At 36.8% G+C, this 11,766-nt stretch overlaps 1 protein-coding gene and 1 long non-coding RNA gene across 2 annotated transcripts in view; one reads left to right on the top strand and one right to left on the bottom strand.

The window, feature by feature from the left end:
- The window catches only part of MBD5 (methyl-CpG binding domain protein 5), a 149,848-nt gene that overhangs the window by 43,884 nt on the left and 94,198 nt on the right, over window positions 1-11,766 (bottom strand). The window contains exons 4-6 of the mRNA XM_055572651.1: window positions 8,426-8,528; window positions 7,164-7,344; window positions 668-2,803 (exon numbers count right to left, since the gene is read on the bottom strand). Coding sequence (XP_055428626.1) covers window positions 668-2,803; window positions 7,164-7,344; window positions 8,426-8,528 — 2,420 coding nt within the window. The remainder of the gene's footprint in view (window positions 1-667; window positions 2,804-7,163; window positions 7,345-8,425; window positions 8,529-11,766) is intronic.
- LOC129646453 (uncharacterized) overlaps window positions 1-11,766 on the top strand; it is a 29,463-nt gene that overhangs the window by 14,622 nt on the left and 3,075 nt on the right. The window contains exon 2 of the long non-coding RNA XR_008711928.1: window positions 2,762-2,834. This is a non-coding gene — a long non-coding RNA (uncharacterized LOC129646453). The remainder of the gene's footprint in view (window positions 1-2,761; window positions 2,835-11,766) is intronic.

Consider the following 11,766-nt stretch of genomic DNA (forward strand, 5'->3'; position numbering starts at 1 on the left):
GGAAATCAGGTTTTCAAGCCTTTTTTATTAGAAAACTTAAATTATTACCTTTTTAAAAAAGGAAGTAGCCAATATCCATTTTTGAATTTTTTCAAACAAATAGTAATAAGGGATAGCAAACTAGGATAAGAAAACACATTAGAAGACAGCTTTCTACTTCATACAACTTCTAGTTAACTCTTCCTATTCATTCACCTATTTCTGGTCAGCAGCAAGAAGAAAAAAATATCCATTTATTTTTGCCTCTTTTTTGGATCTTCCAAGGTGAGCTTCATTTACCTGAATACAAACACAAGCTAGGGGAAACGGCTTTTATATTGGCATTGACCAAGTACATGTCTCATGAACCAGGAAATCCTGCCTTCTATGGCTTCTTTCGTAGTTTAGAGTCCAATGGTTATTGAACCAACTGAAAGCTGAACGAAATTCAAAACGACAGATTGACAACGAATAACGGAAACACACGGAATCCTCTTGGTTGTCATTTTTTTTCTAAGAGACAAATCCCTAGCATTCTGTAAATAAAATTATAAATACTAAAGAAATGATGAGAATTTCACATCGGGGAAAGGATCATTTCTTATCATAATAAATATTTTGGTACAAATTTTAAAAAAACGTATAAAAGTTTAGTACCTTTGGGTACTTTTTTCTAATAAAACCATACCTGCTTCAGAACTTGTTTGATTATAGCTGCTAACAATGCTGTTTGGTATCACTGGAGTGGAGGACGTTGAAATTCTTGACTGAGGTGGATTGGGATGTAATGAATTTCCTAAAGCCATGCCCGACTGACTGAGCATCCCACAGTTCCCGCTAGCCTGAATCTGATTTATTAAACCTGTAAGATGGTGGTTTGGGACTGGACTGTTACTGTGAACAAAGTTAGTGTTTGCATTGTGGCAGTGCACGGCTTCCCCTCTTAAAGGTATGCTCTGTGTCAGTGAATTCTGAAGAACACTGGAGTTCATACTGGGATCTGTAAAATGCAGCTGGTTAGCAGAGCAAGGCAAAGCAGTATTTGAGCCCCCACAACCCGGGGTACTATTGCTACTCAAGTGAGAGCTTTGACAACTCATAGACTGTAGTAACTGAGACATTGAACTGATGGGAAACGACCCCTGACCCTGCTTCCTTAGCAAGTCGGGTCCAGGTTTAGGAACTGCAGAACTATCCATTTGAGACTGTCTGAGCAAACTCAACACTGTGGTAGGTGGCTGTTTTCTTTTCCGCAATGAGTCTTTTTGCTGAGACATCAGCTTATCTCTTAGTGCTGCTCGACCACTTTGCCCTTCACCTGACGGGAGAAGCATGTTGGCAGTAGGAGGGAACATGGTGTTTAAAGTGCTATGTCCTTCAGTGTTGCCACTGCCAGCAACAGCTCCAGAATTGCTACTGCTGCTACTGTTGTTACCAGCAAGTTTGTTTTGATTTGCTAGCTGTGCTTTGGCTGCTGCTGAGAGTAAACTACTTGCTGGAAAGGAGGCAGCATTGTGCTGGTTCAAGATCTGATTTAAAGGCATTCCCAGCAAACCAGGCTGACTCTTTACAGAACCACTTCCGGCAGATGCAGTAGGAAAAGCTGCACTGCTTGGGGGATTTAGTACATTACTCATTCCAGCAATTAATGGGTTAGGGATATCCTTGTACTGATGATGTCCATCGGACTTGGTAGAAGGGCTTGATGGCATTGATGGCCTTGGGGACCCTATTGTTGACCTTGGTGACCTGGGTGGAACCTTAATACCACTGCAATTGGCCTGGGGTCCTAGAGGTGGCATCATGAAATTTCCGTGATCTGATGATGTGGAAGATGAGCGTGATCTTTGGGGCGATGCCTCAATCCTTCCAATTCCAGTCCCCATCATGTGCACTGGGGATGTCACTGGAGAAGGGGACAGGGAGGTTGAAGCTGAATGCTGAACTCTTTGTACATGACTCCCATGATTCATATGACCAGGTTTTACGGTTGGCAAAGGGAGATTACTTGGCAAAGGAACAACAGCAGGAGGCATGCTTACATTCATCACAGGTACCTGAGAGTGGACATTTGAATGGAAACTAGTTGGATTAATGATAACAGGGTTCTGATTCACCGGTTTACTAGGAATAGGGTCAAGAATGCCAAGTGGATCTTTCTCAGATGTTAATGGCTTTTTCTGAAGAGCACAAGAAGGTGGAGGAGGGGGAGGTGGGCCTTGGGGTGGTTTGTGGTGGAACATTGCTCGTGGTATTTCCATATTAGTTGAAAAATTACACATTGGTTTTTTCATTACTGGACTCTTTGTAGTCAAGGTTGGGGAAAGAGGTATATTAGTCCTTCCAGCCATTGCACAGGATGACTGTACAGGAGAACCATGTAGCATTACTGAAGGTGGAGAAAGAGGAGTCCTATTCAGGTGAATAGGACTAGAATTGGGAGCTCCGTGAAAACCAGGATTATTTCTTGTGAAGACATCAGGGCTTCCAAGTGGGTCAGTCCTTGGCGAGATCGAGCCGTCTCCATATATCTGGGAACCTGACGATGCGGGGCTGGGCAGGCCTCCATGGCTGCCACGGAATGGAGACTTCTGTCCATGCTCATTGCTGCCCAATCTCTGCCGGGGGTAGACAGGGTGGAGTTCCTGTTGCTGACTTCCAGGCAGTTCTTGTACATATAGTCTTCCCATGGTGTTTGATGATCCAATCATTAACTTGAAAGGATTCTTACATTCAGGCATTACAGAATTTGTAATTCCTTCATGTGACTTATTTCTTACAGATCTTGGAGTTGCTGCCCGTGAAGGTACTACTGGAGTTGCATCTGATGTGAAAGAGAGAGAGAAAAAAAATCTGTAAGTAGTCTCAATCCTTTTGTGTGAAAATGGAGGAAGGGAAGGAAAGGAGAAAATGAGAAAGGAAGGGCATCTGGAAAAAGAAATTTGCAAATAGAAACTGTGACTCTGCAATAAAAAAAAGGTTTGTATTCTACAATAAATTTTGTCTGAAAAAAATGCACATTATTCTTCCTTAATTGACCAAAGGTTCTCAATAACTGCTCATTATGCTTGTTTACCTTCTATCTGTTGAGAAAGGATGGGGCTCTGAATCTGTACATACAGACATTAGTCATTCTAATAATGTTTATCATATGTAAAATCAAGATTGACAGCACAGATGGAAATGATAATGTTATTATCATTTGGATTTGAATTTTTTTAAGAATACAGTTACAAGAGAAAATTGTAATCTGTCTGGCACACTATTTTTTGGATGATTTAAATGAACTGCCATTTTCACCAGAAAATTTTTTACCTTATAAATGTTTCTATAAACCTCCACAAGACAGCTACAAAAACTCTTTCTTATCCCAACATTTTCACTGTGACAGTAAAAGAGTCTTAATTTTTGTGAATTAAGTAAACAGGATTCTCAATCTTTTATAAAGGGAGTGGTAACAATAGTAAATACAGTGAAGTTAAATAATCATGCTAACTTCACATCAAGTTGGTAATACTGCAACACTTCAATTACTTTACCCTTAATCAGTCATTGTTGTAAAAACAGCCTTCATCAACCAACTTTGGTAAAAGACTGCAATTCTTTTATTAGGATAGAATTCTTATGCAAAATTTAGTCAGAGTGCGACCATCTTCAGTATTGGGTTCCAACTGAGAATTCTCTTTTTAGAGTGCATTGCTCCCTTGCTGGTTTTTTGGAATCCCTTCAGTTCTTTCAGAGATCAGACAGAATACAGGCAACAAAAGCAGGCTGGTTCATCACACAGAATTTTCATTCAATCATGTCAGAATTCTAGTTTTAAGTTTTTTTAGTCCCTAAAGATGTTTAACTATTTTATAAAGTTGTGACTTCTAAAACAGGGGTGGCAAATAAAATTAGCTTCATATGCCAATTCTCATCAACTGGTGGTGGCTGCTTACAGAACTGTGCTGAAAAGGATGCTGAGCTCTAGCTGGGCTGCATGAGAAAATGCCAATGATTCTATTAAGGGCACAGGACATGGGAGTGGTACTGTTCGCACTATATACTGGCCATCCCAATTCTGAGACCTACAGCATATCAGCAAGTATACTCTCAGATTCATTTGCAATCAGAGGTATATGTACTTGAATGGATAATTACACATTTTAGATAAATATACTTCTACCTGCTGGGTACTATAAGGTTGAATCATAATGTAACAATTTCTGAGACAGTAGTTTTCAACCTGGATAAACAGAAGTCTTGATAGGTTACAATTAAGAAGTAAAAGAATGCAGTGAACATATATATATTTTTCTTGGGAGGTGTGGACCTTTTGTTTCTGGCATGGTAGAGATTCTTTGATAGAGTGATTTCTGGACAATACATGAAAATTAAGAGAAACAATCATATAAGAGAATTGCAGTAGATAAAATCAACTGAAATCATTTTTTTTGTTAAAGAAAGTTTTAAAGTTCATAATCAAGGCAGTAACACATGAAATGTTTGGGGCACTAAGCATGGCATTCAGTGCGAACAGAGTTGTCTCTATTAATATCACTAACATCATTACAGGACTGACTGTCCTCTTCAGTAATAAAACCACCAAATTGTGTCTTTTCTTGTTTATTTATATAGCCATCTATAGTTCAATGATAAGAAATATAGACATTGGCATTTTTATGTTCAACAGAATTTACAAAGGAGCTGATGTTTAGAAAGGATTTCTTCCCTACTGGGGAAAAATAGTTACCATTTTAAAAATAACAGGAATACTAAATAAGTAAAAGCCATGCTGCTGTTATGTGGCAGTAAGGAATTAAAGTATTACAAGAGTTGGGAAATGTAAATGTTGGGCACTCAACAAGTGCTTTCCTGTATATCAAATAGACTTTTTAAAAGAGATAAGTTACATGTTTTATGCACGTAAAACAAAGAGAGGTGAAAACTACTGAGCCTTCTTAATCCTTAAGTATTTAAATCCTAACCTTTTAATATAGTTTAATATTAAAAAATTAAAATAAATGCTATGCCTGAAGCTGGTAAAAGAGTAGAAATTAATCCAATCAAGTATATAGTTTTAAAAGGAGATGGAGATATACCTTATATGCCTATATTAATTTAATTAAACATTTATCTTTAATTTCATTAATGAAACTAGAATGTATAGAATATGACAAAGGACCTAGATCAAGATTCTGCTTCAGTCATTAAAAAGGTAACAAGGCAGACTCTGTAGGCAGGGCTGAAACTGCTATGATGTGAAGTGAGAACAGCAGTAAATATGAGTACGTGCAAACACATGTGCAAGGTACAGTGTGAAAATGAAAACACACTTACATCAAGGTGGCAGGACAATGGTAATTTTAAATAGCTTATTACTATTAAATGTTTTTAAATTGTTGCAATACCTTATAATTAAAAAAATGTAGCTCGTTAAAAGAAATAAAAATTCACTAAAGTATTTTTTTCTTACATACCTTAGTGGAGCAATTTTTCTGATCATTCCTGTTAAAATTTAAAGGTTAGTTTAAAGGTAATAGGGTTACTGAAGAGGAGCTCTCTGCTAATAATTGTCAAATTTGTCTCTCCCTGCCCTCTTCACAGAATTCTAGGAGTGACCTGTATGGTATCACAACTGCTTCTCTTTGTATCTAAAGCTATCAGTAATTTGGCCCCAATTTACTTATGCAGGTATAATTTTCTACTTGTGTCACATTAGTCTCCACCTCATTCCTTAACTATTCCATAGTTGTTCTGGACAAGAATTTTATTTTCCTTATATGTCTAAATCCTACTATTTCCCAGGGCTGGTTCAAATCTGAGTTCTACAATAAAGCTTTCTGATCACTGCAGGTTACACTCCTCATCCCTATTTTTTTTAACGCAGAGCAATGTTACTTATCTTTCACAAACAAATGCTTTGGTGTTCAGCCATATTTTATCCAGAATTACTATTCAAGTGTTAACTGTAATATTTTGGAGAGTTCATATTATAGCCCTTACGAAGAAAAGCTCCTCAGCCTCAAAGTATAATTCCACAAATTACATATGAATCATAAAGGGAAAATGTACCTCAGTAATGGACATAACTTTAACCAAGCAATCAAACTTGATGTCATCAATATGGGATTAAACTGCCATTATGTGCTTCCTAATGAAGACATAATATCATCTATGCAGTATTCCTACCAAACTGTGTTTAACTTCAATAAAAATATAAGGAAGCAATCAGGCAAATCCAAACTGAGGAACATCTATAAAACTGGCCTAGACTCTTAAAAAATATCAATGTCATGAAAGATTTAAAAAGACTGGGGAACCAGTGTAGATTAAGGAAATAAAACAACTAATTACATCACAGTTGCATCATATTTGCATTCTGCATTAAAAAAAGAGATTGGGTTGAAAAAAGCTGTAAGAATATTATTAGGACAACTGGAGAAATCTGAATATAGACTGCATATTAGATAATACTATTATATCAGTTATAAATTTCCTGAATATGATAATTAGACTGTGGTTTATGTAAGAGAACATCCATGTGTGTTGAAATACTTATGGGTGAACTGTCACAATTATCTGTAGCTCCTGAAACAAAATATTAATTGGTAAGTCTAGGGTATTTAATGAATTGTTTATGTAATTTTTCTGCAGCTTTGAAATTTTTTAAAACTGAAAGCATGTGTGCATGCATGTGTTGGATGGAGGTGTAAAAAGTTCCTGGCAAGGTGATTTCTGTTAGTGGGCATTCAATATACAGCTATTAAATGACTCAAAGCATAATACTGCTAGTTCTTGACAACATTGCTAGCTGTATTTGTGGACTGATACTACATACTCCAATTCAGCCCTAGGAAAAAGGCTACATTTGTTTCCTAAAAACCAATGACCCTTTCTCTTTTGTTAGCTCAGCTCTATGTACCTTCATAGTATTTGTAGGTGCTATTTGGTGTTTATTCTGCTCATTTAACTAAATGACTCGGATAGGGAATTTTGGGAGACAACTTCATGGGAATTTTTCAGAACTAATTATCAATTGTAGTGAAAAGATAAAACATACATAATTTTAAATGCATTGTGTGTGGTTGAAAAGTGGACTCAGAAAATGCTTGGCAAGGTGGTTTCTAGTGACTCCTTCTCCAGGAGTCACTAGAGGAGTGGGGGAGGAAAATTCCTAAACCCTTCACCATATTACATACTTGTTCCTCCTCCGGGACTGGTGAGCACCAGAGAAGGGTGTGGGGTTTCCATGCTTTTATGAAGTGTGGCCACTGCAATGATTTTTCTTTTATGTATGCATAGCTTTGTGACATCTTCATCTGCTTTAACATCTTCTGCAGTTCTTTGTTTCACAGCAGCTCCAGGATCAAAATTAAACACCTGGAAAAAGCACAGCCTTTGTTTAAAATATGTCTGCAAAAATATTAAGTAAAAAGATCCCCTTGTTAAAAAAAAAGAAGTTCTGCATAGATTAACCCATATATCTGAAGAAAACTTTCTCAAGTTTTTAAATTTAAGAAAAGCAACTTTATATATAATGTAATAAATACCTTCTGCTGAACTTATGGTTTTTAGTGGCAGGGAAAATAATGAAAATTATTCTATGACAGCCAAGATAAATACATGGAAAAGTATAGTATCTGATAATGTTCCCAATTTTAGGTACTTCCTTCTGTTACAATAGTACAAAAAAACATATAAAATACAGTTAAAACCCCTAAAATCTGACATTGCTACATGCTAATTTTTTCTTTGGCTTTATTTTATTGCTATATTACCTTTTTACTGATTAAAAAAATCTACTACTCTATTTAAAAAATATTTATTGTATATATACATATAAGCTGTTTCAAGTGCTTTTTCTTGAAAGAGGTGACACAAATAAAAAAGAAAAAGTTGTGTATTGATCTTTAGTTCTGAGATTAGCACTATTGTAGGTATTCAGAGAATAATGACCTGTGTCTATAGTATATATTTATAATCATTTAAAATGATTTTGCTTTTTACCTTGCAAAAGAGTAGAACAGTTTCACTTTTGGCTAGAAAGGTTCAGCTTTGTGATTTTAGAAATATTTGTGGCAGATTTATCAACACCAGTGCTAAAAATAACATTGCAGACTGAGCAGTAAGGAAAGAAAATACTGCACTATTAAAGAGTGAGCATGGGTATAGCTCTAAGAAAAAGGTGCAAAAGAGGTGTTTTTTTTTGCAAAAGAGATTTTGATGAAATATTTAATAGGAATATAGGTTTGTCACCTTTGAAAATGACTCTTGGACTTGAACTATTTTCCACAATTTTTACGCATTCCAAAATGCATGCAAAAGGTATCTAACTTAAGACTTTAAAATGCATATATGATTGGAGAAGTAATATAAAAATGAAATGCCAAATGAGAAAAGCAAATATATGAAACACCTAAAAAATAAAAAATTGCTGATACATCTATTGCAAAATGGTTACCTTGGGAAGAATAAGAGGACATTCCAAGCCACACTTGCATGTTCCGTCAGTAAGCAGGTATGTTTTAACCTGCTCCAAGCAAGATAACAAAGACCCACTGGGACTGTAAAAATAGTTTAAAAAAACATCAGGAAATAATTCTGACTGCACATATTACATGAAAAAAAGGCATAATTTATAGTCTCACTGTCCTTCACAGGATAATATTTTCCTACTAAGGAAAAGCATTTTCTTTGTCAATATTATGTTAGCTACTAAATTATAGCCTTTAACACTATTGCTCTTTCTTTTGAACCAAAATATTTCTCAGAAAAATACAGATCTTCATAGAAAAACAAAAGTACTTTGACAACCAAGAGCAGAGTAAGGATGAAAAAAATGATATTCTTAAAAAAGTGTAGGTAAGAAGGAACAAGAAAACTACATGAAAGTAATCATTATCATTTTGAACCAGAAGATCTATTTTGAAAGCTGTTTGGAGAAAAACTGAAATTTAGGAATGTGTTGGAGGTCAAATCAGAAAGTCACTAAGTCTATGAAAGTTTGGGCTAACAAGTTCTTTCCTTTAATCTTGCCACTCTAGGACCAAGTTGTACCTCTGTAAAAACAAGTCTCTCTTGTTTCTTCCTCATTCATGTGTTTCTTTAAATACAGATCAGAATGTTGCCAAGCTCAAATTCTAGTGAAGAGCCACGGTGGACTGATAAGGATGGGGAACTCGAGGAAACAGTTTTAGGTGGCAGAAAAGTGCCTTACAGGCCTTACAGCTGGTGACTGGGTAGTGCTCTCAATGTTACTACTCTTTGGGTGACAGAAGTCAGTATTACGTGATTACTGATCAAATTTAAGTCTATACATTAGGTACTAATTCAGATGACAGGTTAAGTCTTTAATGTTTATTTACATGAGGATTAGTTTAAAATGGGCAATTTTTATCTTAGGACTTTCATTATTAACGTATTGATCTTACAACTTGCATACATATTATGTTTTGAAATTATTATATACTTTTCATTCAAGAATATCTTTTATTTATGACTATTTACCAAAACTTTCACTTAACGCCTTCTGATAAAATTTCCAGAAACAATACTCTCCATTTTGTAAACAGAGCATTACACTACTTGTCGTTGTTCAGTCGCCTAGTCATGTCTGACTCTTTGAGACCCCATGGTCTGCAGCATGCCAGGCCTCCCTGTCCCTCACCATCTCCTAGAGTTTGCCCAAGTTCATGTTCATTGCCAGTGATGACGTCCAGCCGTCTCATCCTCTGACACTCTCTTCTCCTTCTGCCCTCAATCCTTCCCAGCAACAGGGACTTTTCCAATGAGTAGTCTGTTCTCATTAGATGACCAAAATACTGGAGCTTCAGTGTCACTATCAGTCCTTCCAGTGAATATTCAGGGTTGATCTCTCTTAAGACTAACAGGTTTGATCTCCTTGCTGTCCAAGGGACTTTCAGGAATCTTCTCAAGCAACACAGTTCGAAGGCATCAATTTTTTGGCATTCTGTTTTCTTTATGGTCCAGCTCTCACAACCATATGTGACCACTGGGAAAACCATAGCCTTGACTATACAGATCTTTGTCTGCAGAGTAATGTTTCTGCTTTTCAGCACACTGTCTAAGTCTGTCATCACTCTGCTGCCAAGCAGCAATCAATGAACTTCTGATTTCATGGCTGAAGTCACCATTCGCAGTGGATTTGAACCCCAAGAAGAGGAAATCTGTTACTACTTCCACCTTTCCCCCTTCTATTTGCCATGAAGTAATGGTGGCAGATGCCATGATCTTAGTTTTTTTTTTAGTATTCAGTCTTAAGCTGGCTCTTTCACTGTCTTCCTTCACCCTCATCAAGAGGCTCTTTAGTTTTTCTTTGCTTTCTGCCATTAGAGTGGTATCATTGGCATATCTGAGGTTGCTGATATTTCTCTTGCCTATCTTGATTCCAGCTTGTGACTCATCCAGCCTGGCATTTCTCATCATGTGCTCAGCACATAGGTTAAACAAACAGGGTGACAGAAGACAGCCCTGTCCTACTCCTTTCTTGATCTTGAACCAATCAGTTGTTCCATACAGGGTTCTAACTGTTGCTTCTTGACCCATAAACAGGTTTCTCAGGAGACAGGTAAGATGGTCTAGTATTCCCATCTCTGTAAGAGTTTTCCACAGTTTGCCATGATCCACACAGTCAAAGGCTTTAGGGTAGTCAATGAAACAGAGATAGAGGTTTTTCTGAAATTCTCTTGCTTTCTCTATAATCCAATGAATGTTGCCAATTTGATCTCTAGTTCTTCTTGCTTTTCTAAACCCAGCTTGGACATGTGGAAGTTCTTGGTTTGCTGAAGCCGAGCTTGCAAGATTTTAAGCATGACCTTACTAGCATGGGAGATAAGTGCGATTGTCTGATGGTTAGCACATTCTTTGGTACTACCCTTCTCGGAAATTGGGATGAGGATTGACCTTTTCCAGTCAATCTTATACACTGCTTTTTACAGACCTTTTACACTCCTAGGTGTAGACTATTCTGCTTCTACAAAAATACAGGTAGTAGTTTGGTGTCTATAAATAAACCTGCTTTAGAATGCAATTCATATTTTATTTATGGACAACCATATAAATGACTTTCTGCTGCTGCTAAGTCACTTCAGTCGTGTCCGACTCTCTGTCACCCCAGAGACGGCAGCCCACCAGGCTCCTCCGTCCCTGGGATTCTCCAAGCAAGAACTGGACTGGGTTGCCTTAAGCATGTAGAAAAATCACAATTAAAATCCTCAACTTTGTTAACTCATTCATTTATTTGGGCTAACATTTTTTTCCAGATGATATGCAAAGAATAAGAATTCCCATATTACAGATTGGAGTTCTACCCATTGGGAGGGCCAGCAAGGTGTTTTGGAGGTCTGGTAGCTTTGATAAAACAAAATCACTAGTTATTATGTGAAGAATTCAAGAATACTGTGAAAAGAAACTGTCTCATGTGTTACGGTTAAAGAAAGTCTATGAATGAATCCTAAAGGATTTAATTGTAAATTAAACTTGAATACAAGAATTCCTGAATTCTATAATATTAGAGTACTCCAGACACTGTAGAAACACTTCCTCTCAATCAGTCAGTTGGGCTCTTTCCTTCAGTTGCAGCTCTTTAATTAACTTTTGGGAGTAATAATTAACATAAAAATAGTTAGAAGTCTTACGGCATAGATAAAGCTTAGAAGATTGGAAGCAGGTGGGAAATTTAATGTGCAGCCTCAATGCCACCCTGAGGCAGGAACAGCTAGAAACTAAACTAAAAATTATAAGCAAACTACACATTGCAAAGGAAGCTATAGAAGGAGGGCT

Source organism: Bubalus kerabau, chromosome 3 (assembly GCF_029407905.1).
Source record: "Bubalus kerabau isolate K-KA32 ecotype Philippines breed swamp buffalo chromosome 3, PCC_UOA_SB_1v2, whole genome shotgun sequence".
Classification (NCBI taxonomy): domain Eukaryota; kingdom Metazoa; phylum Chordata; class Mammalia; order Artiodactyla; family Bovidae; genus Bubalus; species Bubalus kerabau.